Source organism: Daphnia pulex, chromosome 3, assembly GCF_021134715.1.
Source record: "Daphnia pulex isolate KAP4 chromosome 3, ASM2113471v1".
Taxonomy (NCBI): Eukaryota; Metazoa; Arthropoda; class Branchiopoda; order Diplostraca; family Daphniidae; genus Daphnia; species Daphnia pulex.
Window position 1 is genome coordinate 11472114 of NC_060019.1, and position 18378 is coordinate 11490491.

At 37.2% G+C, this 18378-nt stretch overlaps 6 protein-coding genes across 9 annotated transcripts; 3 read left to right on the forward strand and 3 right to left on the reverse strand.

The window, feature by feature from the left end:
- Positions 1 to 640: 640 nt before the first annotated feature.
- Positions 641 to 3244, forward strand: LOC124189824 (cyclin-D-binding Myb-like transcription factor 1). 2 transcript variants are annotated; one of them, XM_046582300.1, is made up of 8 exons: positions 641 to 892; positions 1096 to 1275; positions 1347 to 1474; positions 1549 to 1950; positions 2023 to 2174; positions 2235 to 2459; positions 2536 to 2745; positions 2820 to 3244. In XM_046582300.1, exons 1-8 carry the CDS (start codon positions 671 to 673, stop codon positions 2906 to 2908), a joined length of 1608 nt encoding a protein of 535 aa, XP_046438256.1. In that variant the 5' UTR covers positions 641 to 670; the 3' UTR covers positions 2909 to 3244. The 2 variants fall into 2 exon arrangements, with proteins under 2 accessions (XP_046438256.1, XP_046438257.1); XM_046582301.1 differs by having other exon boundaries at positions 652 to 841.
- Positions 2959 to 5688, reverse strand: LOC124189825. The gene is made up of 7 exons (XM_046582302.1): positions 4679 to 5688; positions 4321 to 4447; positions 4203 to 4256; positions 3982 to 4133; positions 3788 to 3884; positions 3673 to 3714; positions 2959 to 3209 (listed from the first exon to the last, which is right to left on the reverse strand). Exons 1-7 carry the CDS (start codon positions 4728 to 4730, stop codon positions 2990 to 2992), a joined length of 744 nt encoding a protein of 247 aa, XP_046438258.1. The 5' UTR covers positions 4731 to 5688; the 3' UTR covers positions 2959 to 2989.
- Positions 5689 to 5847: 159 nt separating this feature from the next.
- On the forward strand, positions 5848 to 7144 carry LOC124190335 (glycoprotein-N-acetylgalactosamine 3-beta-galactosyltransferase 1-like). Its single transcript, XM_046582960.1, has 6 exons — positions 5848 to 5887; positions 5936 to 6175; positions 6247 to 6391; positions 6481 to 6728; positions 6792 to 6952; positions 7028 to 7144. The coding sequence occupies exons 1-6, from the start codon at positions 5848 to 5850 to the stop codon at positions 7142 to 7144; spliced, it is 951 nt and encodes a 316-aa protein (XP_046438916.1).
- A 619-nt stretch (positions 7145 to 7763) lies between these two features.
- LOC124189823 lies at positions 7764 to 13704 on the reverse strand. 3 transcript variants are annotated; one of them, XM_046582298.1, is made up of 8 exons: positions 13461 to 13704; positions 13229 to 13362; positions 12131 to 12380; positions 11931 to 12037; positions 10417 to 10505; positions 9108 to 10206; positions 8595 to 9027; positions 7764 to 8408 (listed from the first exon to the last, which is right to left on the reverse strand). In XM_046582298.1, the coding sequence occupies exons 3-8, from the start codon at positions 12371 to 12373 to the stop codon at positions 7797 to 7799; spliced, it is 2583 nt and encodes an 860-aa protein (XP_046438254.1). In that variant the 5' UTR covers positions 12374 to 12380; positions 13229 to 13362; positions 13461 to 13704; the 3' UTR covers positions 7764 to 7796. The 3 variants fall into 3 exon arrangements, with proteins under 3 accessions (XP_046438254.1, XP_046438252.1, XP_046438253.1); XM_046582296.1 differs by having other exon boundaries at positions 13454 to 13704; XM_046582297.1 differs by having other exon boundaries at positions 13222 to 13362; positions 13454 to 13704.
- Positions 13705 to 14898: 1194 nt separating this feature from the next.
- On the forward strand, positions 14899 to 15930 carry LOC124189997 (protein OPI10 homolog). Its single transcript, XM_046582513.1, has 3 exons — positions 14899 to 15074; positions 15164 to 15293; positions 15386 to 15930. The coding sequence occupies exons 1-3, from the start codon at positions 15045 to 15047 to the stop codon at positions 15826 to 15828; spliced, it is 603 nt and encodes a 200-aa protein (XP_046438469.1). The 5' UTR covers positions 14899 to 15044; the 3' UTR covers positions 15829 to 15930.
- On the reverse strand, positions 15918 to 18073 carry LOC124189996 (transcriptional adapter 3-B-like). Its single transcript, XM_046582512.1, has 9 exons — positions 17741 to 18073; positions 17529 to 17665; positions 17324 to 17455; positions 17117 to 17260; positions 16825 to 17039; positions 16635 to 16759; positions 16438 to 16568; positions 16222 to 16380; positions 15918 to 16151 (listed from the first exon to the last, which is right to left on the reverse strand). The coding sequence occupies exons 1-9, from the start codon at positions 17919 to 17921 to the stop codon at positions 16008 to 16010; spliced, it is 1368 nt and encodes a 455-aa protein (XP_046438468.1). The 5' UTR covers positions 17922 to 18073; the 3' UTR covers positions 15918 to 16007.
- Between the last annotated feature and the right edge of the window lie 305 nt (positions 18074 to 18378).

Below are 18378 nucleotides of genomic sequence, written 5' to 3' on the forward strand. Positions count from 1 at the left end.
CAAAATTTACTTGTAAATATTCATATTAATGAAAATGTTAATTTGCGATTTTTAAAAACTTAGCAAATAAAAGCTTAGGTTTGCAATCGTGGGCAAAGATTAAGGAAGAAAAAGAAGACGCGCACTAGAGGAATTGGAAACAATCAATGCAACTTGTTTGAAGCTTAAAATGGAGTAACAAAATAAGAGCTTAAATGTTCTCTGAAAAAATATTCCTCATTGGCAGGTGGAATGACATACCCGAGGAACCACAAGTAGATCCGATGGAATTCTACGGTATCATTGAACGGGATTTTTTAAAAAAGGTGAGAAGATTTTGAATGATTTTACATGACATTCGGGATCACAAGATTTAAAGTTGTTGCAACCCACCATGTGGATCTGAGCGCCGTGAGCATTATTGAGGCTGATGCACGGTTGAAACCAAATATTTAACTTCATTTCTATTTTCACAATTAATGCGATCCTATACCAGTAACACGATGTCTTTTTCAATTTGTTTTCAGACTATAGCCTATAGATCCATCAGTCGACAGCTATCTCTTATTATTAACGGATAACGGCAACCAATAATCTTTTACAGTTTCCAATGGGAAATTCCATTGATTAGGTTTTCCATGTCACACCCTCCGCTGTTTAGAAAAATTCCATTCAGCTAGTAAATATTTACATGAGCAGAACTCCAGGAGCTTTGTCTTTCAGCAATAAAATAACTAGTATTTTCTACCTTCCATTAGATGTAACAATGTCAAGAAATTCTGTTCATCAGTTGAATAATGAGATATGCACTCAAGAAATTTTGGTTGAATCACTGGAATCACAAGATGGAGAACAATATTTGGTAAATTTAGATGGTGAAGAATACTATGAAAATCAAGTGTCAAACTGTGAGGTAAATATGTTTAAAGAGCTCGATTCTCTTTAAATAAATGTACTAATAAATTATTTACTGCACACTTTTTGTTATTATTAGTAAGTAACATATTCTTATTACTGTGTTCTTCAGATGTTTTATTGTGTTATCAGTAATATACTCTTACTGCATTCTTTACAGTTACCCATCAATTTGATTAAAACTTCTTATTGTTTGCACAGGAATCAACTCTTATGCATGATGACAACTCCGAAGAAAGTTACAGTTTAACTAAACATAGCTGGACACCAACTTCAGTTGAGAAACAGCAACTAAGAAATCAAGGACAGCCTTGGAAACAAGGAGTTTGGAGCAAAGAAGAAACTGTGCAATTGAAACAAAACATATTAGATTACTGTGATGCAAGTTCAAATTCAACTTGATTGATTCACAATAATTCAAAGCTATAGAAACATCCTTATCTGTTTTTCAGACTTTTTCAATAAAAGACCCATGTGAAATTATTTTTGAATCTGGGAAAGAGAAACGAAAAAACTTCTACAAGACCATTGCAGATGGGATCAACCGACCGTTGTTTGCGGTATATCGAAGAGTGGTGAGGTATACATTATCTTCTGCCTACGTTATTCGATCAAATCACAAATTTATTTAAAATGGTGTTGTCATTTATTCAGGATGTATGATTCAAAGAACCATATAGGCAAATACAGTGCAGAGGAACTAAAAAAGTTGCAAGAACTAAGAAAAGAATACGGAAATGATTGGCAGAAAATAGGGATAATTATGGGCCGTTCTGCAGCGTCAATCAAAGATAGGTGCCGTCATCTAAAAGAAGATTGCAATGCTGGGCCGTGGGTACCAGAGGAAGAAGATCTTTTGTTTGAAGCTGTCTTTGGCTTTACACAGTGTTTACCTGGAGAAAACTCAGTAGCTGGTATACCTTGGATTCAAATCGCTCATCGTGTAGGTAGTCGCAGCGAACGACAGTGTCGGAAAAAGTGGCTTAGCTATTGCAATGTGAAACGAATTGGGGCAGTAGAGTGGAATGATGCCGACGAACTTTATTTAATACGAAGGTTGAATAATTTTAAATTGCACTTTCGGTTCTTACGAATTTAAAAAAACAAATCTATTTCTTTCACCAACAGATTATCTAAAATCGACAGCGATAAAGATATTGCTTGGGCCGAGCTGACTCAAAAATGGCCACGCTCATCCGTCCGATCTCACCAGTGGTTAAGAGCCAAATGGAAAAGGCTGAAGAGCACTGTGACAAGTAGTGAAGACTTAAGTCTGAAAGGTGACTAGCTCTGCAAAATTAAGTAGAATGAATAAACTAAGTACATTTTTATTGAATTAGAAATTTGTCATCAATTACTGATGACTCGTAATAATAATGTTATTGGAAGGTCGGTTGCAACCGACGAAAACACCGAAAATTGCCATTCCAATAGTACACATCCTACAAGTGTTCTTAATGTAATAGGAGTCGCACCCGGAGCTTCCATCAGCGCGCCTATTGGTTTACATTTTAGTAAAGGAGTTGGACAATCTAGACAGACGTCAGTCGTTCTCAATCTACCTTGTAATAAATACGTTGCCTGGCAGGCCTTCTTCCTTTTGTGAGGAGAACTATTTTTAATTTGCTGATATCCTTCTAGGCGTAACCAACATTCCGATGTACTTTTGTACTCCCAACTCAAGTGAAGGCTGTTCTACCATATCGTCAGGAACTGAAGGCCATCAGACCATCAGATTTCTCAGTAGTGCAACACAGGATGTCGTATCAGGCGGCGATAGCGTGGCGGTCGTCCATTTGGATTTAGATGGAGGGGAAGAACCGGCTGTGACAACGGACGTGATGTTTAGCGGTAAGTCTATAAAAACCTTATTACTTTAAGTTCTGCCATGACTGGTGATTGTAAACTTTGCTATGAACGACTAGGGAGTTCTCTTTGCAACTCTCACGGAAGTCCCCTGGGATTCGTGGACAAGAGTGATCACGAATCGGATCATTCTCACGCAAGAAAATGAATTTTTTAAAACTGTCATATTTAGCGTTGACTTTCACATTTCAGATACTATACGTATTCCATTCCTTGTATTTCGCATACTTTATATTAAATATCTTTGCACTTTGACAAGCGCCAAGGCTGTTGTTAAAAGTAGAACGCTGGATGAAAGAGATGACTCCGCCCAACTTCTTGTATGCATTTGTGAAGGTGTGCACCATGAATTCAAAAACAATTGATTCAATTCTTTATAGACGGACTGTGCTTCTTTTGGACAGTTGACTGTGTATCTTTGGGTGCAGTTCACGTGAGCAGTCAACGACCTGTTAAAAATAAATAAAACATTTATTTTAGACATTCAGAGCTGGAGAAAGTATGAGTGATAAGATTGTTAGATTAACCTCCCATCTCTTCAATCGGCTATTACTATATATTATGGTGCGTATACGTATATATAGTAGGTAAAAAATGTAGATTGGGTTACTTGGGTAGAACTTTTACTGTCGATTCTATTTTTATTTGGAATTGGCCGAATTTCTTGTAAAAATCTGTTTACTGACTAATGTTTTACGACGGGAGCTGAAAGATATAAATAACCCCAAGGCTTTTGGTAACCCGTGGTATCATCTGCTTCGCTTCTGTATACACAGGGTCAAACAAATGACACGAATAAAACCTAGCTAAGCAAGCACCACTAATAGTGAACCTACCACTTCATTGCTGGGAGCATAGACCGAGTGAGTTACAAAGCGATAAGATTTAAGACTAATAAGATTTGAAACTTACTGGCAGACTTCGCTGCCACTTTGAAGTCGAATTATTCTTTGCCTGTGAATTTTGAATGCACATTTTCATTAAAAAGAAAGAATCGATTTAAATTTATTAGAATTTTATAACCTACCATATATTCACTGGAATGTTAGGTCGGAAACAAGGATGACCTTTAGAACTGGCTTTCTGACGGGCCGTCTCCAAGCAGTTGAAAGCATTAAGCAATGCTTAATGACGAAATGTTTATAAATAAGTTAAAAAGTCACAAAAAGAGGTTATTACTGCATTTGTCCTATTTGATTAAGTTCAATGATAAATTCATACTCCGAAATCGACTACGAAGATGCTCAGGCGTACACACCCAGTCGATGGATCTGCGGAGGGATCTTACTAAATGACGGAAGGGGAAAAAATCTTCGTAGTAGTAGCATTCGGTTTGCAGGGCTTCTAAACACTCGACAACTTCGCCAATGCGACTGAATTTTAATAGCAAAAAATAATTCGTCGTGTAAAATCTTAACAAAACCTTTTTAGTTTCAACTTACTGGCATTGATCTGCGAGTTCGGGCCCATCCAAAAGCAAAACGTGGTCTGTTTGACTACATGGAAACAAAATAACTATTTAAAAAAATGTCTTGAATATTCGTGTAATTTGAAACAAACCCTTGATTTTTAGGGAAGACGATAGCTTCGATGGAAGGAAAATCGCGCTCTAGGTAAGTGTGCAGACAGTCAGCTACGGCGCTGGAACCATTAGTACACGCCTTGGCATTTGATTCATCTAAAAATACTTTGCGCAACATAGATTTTTTAAAAGAAAAATTTGTAAGAGGTTACGTCATCCGTTGTATTTGGCGCCCGACAAAATTCTTTGCATTCGGGCGCTCATGAACAAGCTGATGACGGTCTATAGCCGTTAGCGATTTTGTTACTTATATGGACACATACGCCGTTAGCATTCACAAGAATGTGTCAGACTGCTCAAGTCTTCCTACCTGGTTCTGACGAGAAAGTTCCTCACCTGTTAGTAGTAGAAGAACCACTTCCCAGTAACATTTCGTACACGCCGTCATGCTGGACTACACATTATTTTACCTCACGTCGAAAGGTGGGATAGTACTTGTACGCAATTTACAGAATTTGTAAGGGAGTATTTTTCACGACTCTTAAAACTTAAAGTTTACTGAAATGCACAACTGAAATTCTTCTGTACGATTAATAAATCCCAAGCGATTCAAGAAAATGTTTCCCTTATTCTCTGGCCACCATTTGTAGAAACTACTTTTAAATATGTCAGCCTCCAAGCACTAGAAGCGAGTATGCAAACGGCACGTCCGCTCACAACCACAGCGTTTCCGTCTCTGGAGACTTGATAAAAATTGAACAACAAGTCGGCTTGCGGTAAAAAAAAAACGTCATCAACTCCTACGCACATGTATCGCCCATAAAAACTATAGAAACATATCAACCAGAGTTGGTATCTGAAAAACACTTGTCGTTAATAAGCTCAACAGTAAAAACTAGAAATGGGTCTGGCGTCGTCTGGGAATTCGATTAATAAAGATATCTTTTGATGTCTCTATGACGGGAAATAGTAAGGGAAAAGCATCGTGACATACAATTAATATAGTATATGTCCATTGTCCAATGACCTTCAGTCCTTCGCTTACGCCCACGGTAATAAGGGTTTAAAATCATTAACTAATCAGAGATGTTCTGGATCGGAGCAATAGTATAGGCCTATAGCTTCATTTAGTTTTTGGATTAATAGATTTTCAGCCATCATAAACATATAACGTCCAACTAATTCAGTATACAAAGATCGGTCGATATAGATAGCCGATGTGAAAAGTGTATTAAAAAGCCGCTATTTACGATAAGCCATATAAATGTGAAAACTTTTACATGATGAAATTGTCGAACCTAAGCTAAAATATATTGTACCTTTCACGGCTTGATGACATAACCAAACAGCGACATAGAATTTATAAAAAAACAAAAACAAAAACAAAAAAACAAAAAAACAAAAAAAAAAACAAGCTTGCGTCAGCGGTAGCTTTGTTCATTCTGGAGTCAAAGTTTAACGTTCTGTGACAAGTACGGTTGTGAACTTTTTCTGTTCTGTCTATCGCAGCGCTAATTTAAGTAAGCAAGAAAACCAAGTTTACATTATTGGAGAAAGGCCGGATGATGAATTCGATTAAAAGATATATTCAGTACTCGAAGTTGGGTCAGTGTTTGGTTTTTTCGAAAGGGATCTTGATTGGTTTTGTATTAGGACTTTTGGCTGTCCATCTTTTGGCGCCATCTTTTGAATATACGTCTATAAATATTAATGAGCTTAGTCAACAGCCAACAGTTTTTCAGACTGCCGATCAACCAGTCACTTTAGAAACAAAACGTGACCGTATTCTCTGCTGGGTCACTACTTCACCTAAAACACATTCGAGAGCTCAGTTAATCAAGGATACTTGGGGAAGTCGATGTGACAAATTAATCTTCATGAGTTCCATTCAAGGTATTTCCCGTTTTACCGTATTTGTGGTATCAATTGTTTTATAAGTTGTTTATTTAAAAAAATTACTACAGACGATACGTTACCGGATGCAATTATCCTGCCGACAGTGAATGATACATACGAAAATCTATGGGGAAAGACGCAAGAGGCTCTTAAATATCTTTATCTCCACCACTTAGATGACGCCGAGTGGTTCTACAAAGCAGACGATGACACGTAACCAGAAAACACTGATTATATATTTATATTTATGTTACCGTTTCTCATAAATTCCGTTTATTTCTCTCTCTCTATTATGGGCTTAGTTACGCTGTACTAGAAAATATGCACTATTTACTTTCGGGATTTGACGCTTCAACAGCTCTCTATCTGGGGTTCAAATACAAGAACCCGGGTGTGCGACAAGGATTCATGTCGGGTGGTTCAGGCTACGTTTTAACCAAAGAAGCCATCCGGCGATTCGTAGAAATTGGTCTTCCGAAATTGAATTCACCACAGATTAGCCACAATGTGTGTGTTTCTGGCCCTAAAGGGCTCGAAGATCTAAATTTGGGTAATTATTAAGCCATTTTCTATAATTTTACTTATAGGGTTTTTAGAACACTGATGTTGATAGGGAGCTGCTTAGCGAAATTAAACGTGACCGCAGGCGACTCTCGTGACAAAAGCGACATGGAGCGATTCTTACCAATGAGTCTCGAAAATATGATGTGCGGTAACTTAAATTGTCCGGAAAATGATTTTCTTCAACAGTGGGCGTTCTATCCTCTCAAGATGGTTAGTTCTTTTTGGCAATATAAATCTTGGCTTAGCAGAAGTAATGCTGGTCGCTGATTATGTTTCTTTGGTTAGGGTATAGAATGTTGTTCTCCTTACGCTGTCTCTTTCCACTATGTTAGAGATCATGAGCTCAAGATCTACGAATACCTTATCTATGGCTTGAGAATGTATGAGCGAAGAAATAACTAATTTTGAAGAAGGATCTGTTGCGTTCTTCGACTAGCTTCCGAGAATACTCTTAAAAGAATTAACGGGACATAGCTCCAACACATAAATCATCGTTTCAATTTAAACGAGATTTAATTAAAGGAATAATCTTCAAAGATTGTCTGTTGCCTCATCGTATGTTCCTAAAAGTATTACGTGTATACTTGAGATCGAATACACATTTTTCATTATTAAATGAGAAAATTCAGAGGAAGAAGTACATACATTCCCAAACGATATAACGATAAGGTATACATCTATCTAGGCTTAATGCGCAACGACTGACTTCGACGGACTTTGAACATGTACCGCTGGGTGGCTAGGAAGATGAAGCCAGAAAATCGACGATTTTTACTAGTACTCCGCCTACGGTTTAATCCACTTGTTCTTGTGATCTTTGTGGTTTTTCATTCGGGCAGAGCCATTAAGGAGGAGGTCGATCAGTTCCATAAGACTTTTCATCCATAAGGCCGCGAGACAGAGATTGCTACCAGTACGCTGCTGCCTCTTGTGGGTGTGTGGTGAACTACACGGGGAAACTCAGTCTTTCTAGTCTAAGTCCTTGAACATTGTAGATTATCACACATACTTTGTTGAAATTCATCTCTGAAAGTATATTGCATCAAATTTAAGTTCACTCTATTACTCTTTTCCAAAATTTCATTTGCCATGGTATATAAGAAGACGTTGGCCTACTACTAGTAGAGTCTAGCCTGCTTTTAGTAGGCTTAGTGTACATCGGTGTAGTAGATATACTTTCAAAAGAATTAATTTTCTCGGTTAAAGGCATGTGTCGCTGGTGTTTATTCGTAGTTGTCTGTAATTCACTAAAACTATGTGGTCCACTATCAATAAGATTGACGTCTTCAGTGCTTGTTTTAGAAGTAACAGTCTTCAAAGTTGCAATATTAATACGCGAAGTAGTAGAGATGTTGGATTGTATTATGATGGGAAGTGTGCTTGAAAGTGAATGAGTTCTCTGCTGCTGTTCTTCATTTGGCTTATTTGAATGGTGATATTTTTTATTAGCATGATCATTACTGTCGAAGTATTCATTCACTTCGGTGGCGTACTGTCTGTTGCGGAGATTGTGAGAGATGCATGCGGTTCCGTTTTTAAAATAGTCCGGCATGCAAACGCACATACCGTAAACGGAAGAGCACTTTGCGTTAGCAGAACAGCTGCTCCGTGCTGATTCTATCTCGTCCACGAAACAAGGGTTAAATGTTGCCATGATAAATAACGTCTGTTTGAAAGAGAGAGAAAAAAGAAGAAGAAAAAAATATAAGTTGCTGTAAAGAGTTAATAAAAAAAAATATCCAACCCACATGGTCCGCGATTCAAAGGCCATTGCAATATTTTAAATAAATAAATGGCAAATATGGCCATATGAAAATCTATAACATCCGAAAATTTATGCAAAATCACTCACCACGGCTTGTCCTTTCCGTCTTAGCTCGTTGCCATTCATGTTACTGAACAGTTTACAAATTTTGTGCTGGTCAATATCGTATTGACTGAAAGAAACTATTTGACAATCAGCTGTTCTACTGCATAGACGAACGCACGAAGCTAAATCTGGTAGTCGTTTGACAGAGAGAAGCGGTTGCCCATGAACTGCAAACCCGCGAAGTATCACTGGTCGCAAATCTTGTCTCACTGGCACTAGAGTTACTACTTTTGGCGAAACGATCCCATAATTGAAATCCTGCTGACGATGAAGAGCGCAGTCGCAATCTTGAAATTCCGGTGGGCATGAAGCAGTAGTTTTTGTCCCTTCCCACTTTTGGTAAGCGGAAGCGCTGCGGGATGTTGCGCAAATGGAGGCGGCCGAACACAGAGGATCATTACGGCATAACTCCAAGCTTTAAAAAAATCAAATATGTCGTGTTAAAAAAAATGATTGCACATGTATCTATGTATGTGAAATGATTAAAAATCTAACCAGTGTTTCCAGGAAGTGCGGAGGCAAACGGTACTTCGATTGGTCCAAATTAAAAGCAAAGGAAGCACGAAGGCCTTGTATTGTTCATTCTCTGGGTATTGCGGAAGCGATTTAGAACTATTTTCATTGACATATTGGCACTTGTCAGTTAACTCGAGCGACAAAATCCGAGAACAGATTCTTTTTCGACTTTGCCACCATTTTTCTTGTATTGTTGGAATATTATTTTGGGATATTTGAGCGAAGAGATAATGGATTGGTTTTACTTGTAGACTTATCACGACATAATGTTTTAGAGCTGATTGAATCCAGTGATCAGCCGTTTGCAGTTCATTTATCGGAGGAGAAAGCGCTGAACCGGAATAAATTTGTGTTTTGGCTGATGCCATAAAATCTGTTGCCAGCTTTTGGCTATTCCTTTTAACAGTAAAAGCATTACTTCGTGAAACAATGTAGAGTCCGGTAGCCGTGGCATGGGAAACGAAACTCAAATTCTTCCGCTTAAACGAATCAACCGTTTTCCTGTCTAGTGTAAAACGAATAACTACTTCCGTTCCAAGGACTACTCGATCAACGTAATGAGCTCCGAAATCCTCGATGAATTCATCCAGCTCTTCCTCGTCATCCGTGTTTTCGTTAGTTGTCATTCGTAGCCGATGCGCATATTCACGTTTGATTTGTGGTTCATGGCTTCTTGAGGTGTTGACAAGAGGACAATTCAAGTGAGTCATAATGAACAGATTACCTGCCATTAAACCAGCCTGAATGTTTAGCAAGTCGTTGTCGTTAGCACTAGAGACTGCGCTGATAATGGCCGAAGTATTAAATCTGTGGTCTTCATCTTTAAAAGAGAACGCTAAGAATCGGCGAGTCCACCGGTGATAAGCAGTAAGGTTGTCAATCAGAACAGATTCTACATTAGGCTGGCAGCGATCCGCATTCTGTGTTATTTGACATTCAAGCAGTAAAGTGTGCTCTAGTAGAGGTCTTCCATAAATATTCTTGTCAAGTGGATTTGCTCGCATGATGTCGTATCCAGAGGTGAACAATGCGGATGGATAACCCACCGTTGATCGATTATGACAGAAAAGTTCCGGCGCTGACGTGCAAAATAAAAAAAACACAGATAATTTCAGTCTGTGAAGTCCATAACTTCATGACAAGCATTTTTTAAAATTCGTTGTAAACTAATAAACTGTAGTATACAGATTCCGTATTTGAACTGCTCAAATTAATTAACAACATCAATAAACCACGCAAATCGTGCGCTGTCTCGTATAAAAATTGATATGATGGGAGTCTAAATTACCTTGCTTTGATAATGAATTCGAATGCGATTCAGAATTCGAACGGGAAGAGTCTCTCGTGGTTTCTTGACGGCTGCTCCAAACTATCAAACTATAGATGTATTTTTAGTTAAATAAATTACACTTTAATTATTTTGTCGCCTTACAAATTTTTTATTTGTAAAGCTAATTGGGTCTAAAGCAAATTATGGCGTTGCGCATGTTTTTCTTCTTCCAAACTGAATTAGGACTAGACGGATTGCACGAAGAAAGTGTGTAGGATTTTTATTAGTATGCGGAAGCACACGAATTGAATAGGCCTACGTACGCAATTCACCGTACAAATGAGATGTGTCAAGTTTGTGATTTATTTGTTTTCATATAGAACTGAATGTCAATTCTTTCAAACTATAAAATTCTTTGCGGACTTTAACGCGTGGTAACTTAGAATTAACTGCACGTATTGCATCGGTCAGTGCAGCAATAAATTATTTTCAAAGGCTATATATTGTTGATTCAGGTTTAGGGTTATTCTTATTCCAAAGGTATAAGTTAGAAGAATCATTTACGAGCATATATACGTGACAAACGTACTCATTCGAGAGAGAAAAGGCCTTATATGTATACGCCCACCCGCAGCCTCGCTCACTTCTATATAACAGCTACATCCCCAAAAATGTCGTCTGGGGGCTGGAAGAAATGATCTCCGCTGCGCTTTCAATTTGTAAAAGGCTCCCACAAGTCAACGTGATTCATGGCAAGATAGGTAAGATAACGATGCATATGTTATTGCTGTACTAGCTGCTGAACTTCCAGTTATGTGAATCCCGATGAGCGCTTTATCAACGCTTTCCTTGTTCGCCCCTTTCATTTATTTACAGAGCCAGATATTAAAAACCAAAAAAAAACGTGAGGAAATTGTCAATAAGGATATTCATCTCGGATTTCTCACAATATTTATGGCAAAGAGCGACAGAATGTTTATATGTTTGAACCAAGAGGTCCTGACTCTTGAATGCAGGTTCTCAATTGTCAACGAAAATTTTAGTGGAACGCTCGCGTCTCTGTATAACAGTCTCAACTATGCCGCACCATTACTGCGCAATAGGAAGCGGAACTAAAGCCCAAGCGGATTAAGACCAGATTTACTATCCTGTGCCATTAAACGGCTTATTCCTTTTGAAAAATAAACACTGAATTTAGGCAGTTTGCGGTTATTTGAAATTTATGTCATCTATCTATGACAGCTGATGCAGATTCTTGATGTGCGTGTGTGTGTGTTTTTAGCTTTCATCGATAAAATATATTATATTATTTTACATAATTGACAGCATTTTTACTTAATTTAATTTTTTATATCATCTTTCACGGGAGTATAATCGCGTTTAAATGTGCTTCCTTGAATCACAGCATAGTAAATCGGTAAAACTTTTTTTTTATTTCCCTTATTTTAGAATTACTTAAGGTTAGATGTAATAACTGCTTTGTAACGGATATGCTGGATTTAAAAAAGAAATCTTTTTTTGGTATTCCTTACCCCAATGAAATAGCACCGACTAGGAGTATGAACAAAATAAAGCTGGACCACACACAGGCCGTCCGGTTCCATATCGGTCCTTTCGTCACGCAGACTGGGGATGAGGACTACATTTTAAAAATATCGATAGATAAATATTTCAAATATTCGACACGAATTATAATTATGAGGTTTAATTGGTGTTCTTGTCAGATATTTACCTTCGAAATCGCTGGACATTCTTCAAGTTCCAGTCCCGAAACTTCGGAGTTGTTTGACAGCATAAAATTGGAGTTAGAGTTTATTCTTGAAATTGAACTGTGGGGCCCTGCTGCAACCGGAACACTTTCGGATTTGTAATCAATGTCAAGCGAGCTTCGGGTAGTTGGGAAGGTGGACAGCTCATTGTTGCCACAATCATTATCGTCGATGTTGAAAGAGACTTGTCTTATTTCTTCAACCATTTTAAACCTGAAAATGGTTTGCGACAAAAAACTAAATCATATTACTATGACTAGATGTTTGCGCAAAATTATCCACACATTAATCCATAGTTATGATATTGAAGCGAGACTGCTGTGTTGGTTTTTCTATTGTTATTTTTTTTTCTCTGTGGTAGAATGATAGGCTACACCGATAGTAACCGTTGTATCAGCCACTTTTGTCCACACGTTACGCTATCCTTAAATTTATTGTCTAGTGAACCCAAAGTCATATTGTTGAAACATCTGTTGAGAGAAATCCACGAGCCCCCCCCCCCCCTTCATTGGCCAGCAACCACTGGTCGAGTCACTTATTATGTCACAGCCCTATACCTTTCTACCTAGCTTGGATTTATGAACCATCGTCGAGGTAAAGGGAGTGGTGACAGTTAAGGGAGAAGGGAAAAAAACCAGGTTGTACTCCATCCAATCTTTGCTTTTTACATAGATGTAGAACATAGGTAACAATGTCGTACAGTTCTCCTTTACATGAGGGGAGTCGAGAATGGGACAAAAATCATGAAACTAGTCAAAAGCTTTTTATAAGAATTATCAGCAGCTGTTTGCCGTGTTGCTACTTCTTTTGCCATTTTATATCAGTGCGCCCTACTTGTTTAAATGTACATAATATTTTGGGTAATTTACAAATTATATTTAGTATTACTGCAAATCAATAAAAATGTGAAAACTTCATGGGCGCATAGCTAAACAGACACACGATCAGCTAAGGAAAATTATTTGTTTATAGCAAAAAATAAAAGAGTAATGAAAGAAGCGCGTGCACAGGCATACATAGGCCAATATTTAGTTCATGATTCATGGTGTTTTACCGCTTACTATTTTTGAAGTGATTCCAACGCAGACTAAAGAAAGTTGAAAAATTTGGTCGAGGGTGATGGAGATAAAAGTGATGGATTGGTAAGGTAGCCCCTACCCAGTTCCAGCGGAGCCAGCGAAGCGAAGAAAGATTACTATATAAGATATGAATTGTTCAAGTAAAGAAAAAGTCAAAATGCTGAAACTGAAGGTATGTTAAGCACATAGATAAAATCAAAGGCCTACCTCCTACTTTTTTTTTCTTTCTAATTATGCTGCAGGGAAGTCCATCGAGGATTGATGACGTATTTTAGTTTCCAGATGTAGTGAAGTATTGTCAAACGCTATGCAAACTTATTGGTTTGAATGATTCATAAATGCGATGCTGATACTGGCGAACAAAAAGCATTTGTTCCAAAACTGGTTTGCTTAACTAGAACTGAGGCGAATAGAAAAAACGTCCGTCCTTCGCCGTGAACGCTGTAAAACTGAATAAACATATGAGTGTAGACTGTAGACATATATATAGACAGTACAGCAGACCTATTACACGGTTGCATGGGTTCACACAGGACACGAACCTATAAAATGTTGGAAAAGCAAAAGCAAAAAAAAAAATTCTTCGTGATTTCTCTTAGTCTTGGTCTATTGGTGTTGATATCTAAAGAAAATATTTTTAGAAATTCTTGTTTTAATGGAAGAATATCAAGCGAAATATTAAGCATAATTGTACCAACTTAGATGAGCAACTAAATTGTCGAAATTTCACGTTGATCTAGCAGCTGCATTTGTTTTTATACTGATATGAATTAAACTACACTATTGGGAGGATTTAGTTGTGCATATGGAAAATTAAAAATTAAGTCTTCCGTGTCGACATGTTGTGCGCAGTTGCCTAACTTGATTGTGCAAATTCCAAAAACAAATACTCAGACTAGAAATCATTCGTAGGATTTTTGTTTGGTGAAAACCAATGGATTTCACGTGAAATCAACATTTATTATGTGTGTACGTAAGGAAACGGAATAATTTGTGGCTTGACAGCTGCTGGTACGATACTATCGTACGTAGCCTACCGGTACTTGTGTACGTAGCGGAGTGATTGTTTGCTTACACGCAACACCCCCACTGAGAAATCTTGATAGATATTTATTCTAGTCATGCATGCTAGCTGCGTGAATTTTAGCTCGTGGTCTAGCAATTGAGTTGGGAATTTTTATTTACTTTATCTGGGCATTTTAGAATGTTGTCTACAATGAGTATTTCGAATATTAACCGAGAGATCACGTCAATATATATATCGGAAAGACATATTTGGAGCTAATTATGTATTAATGGGATCGTAAGTAACAGTAAAAAATTCAAAATTAAATTGTTGAAAATAAAAAAATTCGTAATTAATGATCAACCATCGAATAGACGAATGAGTTATGCGGATCTTATTTTTCATTCCGATGAAATCAGGAACTAAATGCTTCAATTTGCGTTTCTATTCGCGTCACTAACGTCGTACTTATAAATTTTCAGATTAGCAGTGACTTATTTTATATAGTATTTATTCATAGCTAACACAAACTTACTGATTTATTTATGTAACACGCACATTAAACACATTAAAACGATTTTAGCGCGGCAAGTTTTTTTTATTTCAAACACCTATTTGCATCTCTTGTACATAGATGTCACTAGACATGTCTGTGAGACGACGAATTTTCGAAAACATCTAGAATTTGGAATGAAGGATAAATCGTTGTATTCGCGTTTCTGAAACATACAGAATTGCATTCAATTTTCAATTGTTACTTCGACTGATCAGAATTTGTGGTTTTCTTGAGAAATGTTTGGTCTTATTGTATCGGGGCGTTTGGTAAGTTTCAGTGTTTGTGTTCGCGTGTAAATACGTTTCCACAACTACAGTAGGTGTCTTGATTTGCTATTGTCAATACATTTTTACAGGTCCAGACCAACTTTCAACAAATTACAGACTCACAATTTGTTATTACTATTCCTGATGCCGATAATATCAACCATTTGGTAGTATTTTTGACTGGCGCATCACCATTCCCAGAGGGATTTGGTGGATCAGGTTGGTTAGAGTACAATTCTATGTTAAAGGAAAAATTTTTGCATACTCCGGAAGATAGATTTTAAAATACCACAAAATAATTTTTTTAATAGTGTACTTCAGGTGGCCCGAGCCAGATCTATCAGCCCCACCAGTGTGGCAACTACTAGGTAACCTCACCAATAACAAACCGTCAAGCATTTACAAAATCACTGGCTTGAAGAAGAATCCGGGAAGTTATAGCCCTAGTATGTTTGGGGTGCACCAGGGGGAAATACATCATCATGCTCAAATAGGGATTTCAATTGAGCCTCTTAGCCTCATTTCCAATCAATCTCCTAGTGCCATTACAGAGCCTAGTAGCACCACAACATTCCAGGAGTTTGCTGAACGTACTCTTCAAAATCTTTTCAATTATGCAGCAAGTTTTGCTGTTACTCAATCACAAATGACACCAAATCCATCAGAAAGTTTCATCCCAATGTCTGTTTTAAGAAACTGGTACACTAACTTTATTAGAAAACTAGAATTGAATCCTCAGTTTTGGAGAAGTTGAAAGAATTCTTATTAAATTCTTATCAACTTCAAGTAACCTCAACTTTTCATTGTTGAATACATGCTAATTGATTTAAGTAATAAACAAGGCTTGTTAAAAGTTTATATTGTTATGCAAAGTTCAATTAACCATCTTAGTTCATCTTCATCACACACGTCTTGTATTGTTTGAAAAAATATTTACATACTAGTCGTTCCCGTGTCCAGCTGTTTGACAATCGCTTCACGATCACGAAGTATTTTCCACATCTGATCTTTTTCTTTTTTGCTTAACGGGCGTTTTTTTTGTTTAGCGGCAGCCATTTTACGATATACGTCTAATACCTATTCAAAAGAAGTTGGGAATAATGTAGACGAGCTCGATAAGCAGAGATGACACTTGAAAAATGAATACCTCAGCGTCCGCTGCAATCAATTTTTTCCGTATTTCCTGACGTTTCATTTCTTCTTGACTGAGGCGGTACAGTCGTTTCAGTTGTTTCAAGTTGTGCAGTGATATGGCCCTCAATTCTCCTTGGCATCGACGTAACTCCGTCAATATTTCATCATCGGCCTTAATCAGGGGGTTAATAATACTACCTCTGAAATGTGTTTTGAATGAATAAATTACCGAATTAACGTTGGCTTCTTCGGAAGTTAAAATGCCTTGTTCTTCTAACTCTTGACGAATACGACGTTCAAGTGCAGCAGCTTGAGGTCCATTCATTGCTGCCTTCGTGCCAGTAGATTTCGCGTTTTCGTCTGTTACAGTAATTTCGAACCGCTAGTTGGCATTAGTTTTAAACAGGAAAACAATGAACAATATACCTTGCCCTTCTGATTCCATTGTGTCCTGCACAGAAGTTACAATATTTTCTTCTAAAAGAGCTGAAATGAGACGCTGGGTCATGGGTCCGCACATCCCCGTCGCAGATGTAGTATTTGTTTCAGCACTGAGTTATTAAATCTATCGTTAAGCAATATGCGGCTATTAGAAAAAAAAATATTAATTTTTTACTTGTTTTTAGCTGCTGTGTCCATTAATCTTTGAGCCTCTTCCGTTCCTACAGAAGATCCAGAGGTAATCTTCTTTTTCTCGCCGAAACGAGAGCCCTCTCTTTGCTCCTGAAGTAAATCATCTTCTGCCCACCGAAGTGTATAGTGGCGACCGAGAGGAGGAATTTTGAGGTATTCTTCATCCTCATTATGAGTTGAGATTAGTTCTTCTACTAGCTTTAGTTAAAACATCAATTACCACAAGAAAAAAAATTTAATTCCAAGTTATGTTAATCTTATACAAATCATTTTACCTTTAAATCATCATCTGTAAAAAGAGCACAGTATGGTTCTACAGAAGCCCAAAATTTGTTTGGTGTATCATTTTTGGCAGTTGATGTCTTCATTAATTCTAAAGGAGGCATTTCCTCAACAACTCCTTCTGGTGGGATAGGCTTCTATAAAATCAAAGAGATCATTACTTGACTGTAAATAAAACTACTTTTCATGAAACTAGGTACAGCTAGAGCAGATTTAATTTTCATCTGCTTTAAAAGTGGAGGTGTGTGTGCATCTCTAAGCTTTCCTGGTTGATCTTTGAACTTTTTAGGTGAACGCTCTTCTTGTTTTGATCGTTTTCCAGGAGATGGAGGCTAAAAAAAAACACATAGTGTTGTTGGCAAACAGAAAATAGACACAAGATGAAAAAAAAACTTTGATGAATACCTTTTCAGTCATTCCTGCAATTTCTCTCTGTAAATTTAAGGAACGCAAAACAACACAATTGAGTAGTGTTTCTAGTTCCATTTGTAAGGTGTCCAAATCATCCATCATAACACCCCCTTCTTCTGATCTAGCCGTAACTATAAACAATTGATTATATTTATATCTTTGTTAATTAGAAAACCAACAGAAAAACAAAAAAAATTAGTTCTTACTGGATGTGAAACGAGGTAAAACCTTTCCATAGTCGACAGCTCGGACATCAGCTAGAGTAACTTCTTCATCTGAGTCCTCAGGTTCTGAAACTCTTTCCCTTTTGACTTTAGTGGCTGACGTTGAACCTTTGACATTTGTAGCTCCTTTTCCTTTGGAGATATTACCTTTACCCGGAACCATTTTTCGGCCCAAATTTTAAATTTGACAAGACAATTCACGTACGAATGTACGATTTACGTTGTTTACTTGTCAAAAAAGCTTGGACTAGAATCGATACCTAACTTTCAAACTTTCGATTCGATATTTCGATTTACAACGTAAGAGAGAAAATGAGACTGGGTATTCGTCAAACGATAGCAGCGCCTCCTTGAATGGTTTAATGAAAACTTTGGATAACTTAAACCGTTTAAGTCGAAAGAGAAAAGACAATCAAAGTCTAATATATTTTTTTAAATTACTTGTTAAAAATATTTGAACGCAGTTTTCGAAATAATAAAATCAGGGAAATTGCAACTCAAAGTTTTAGACTTGATTTTCAAATTTTTCAAATTTTCATGTATTTCTTTAATGAATGCAGAATGCTTAATATAAATTTGTATGATATTTTATCGATTTCATTTAACTACAAATTCCATAG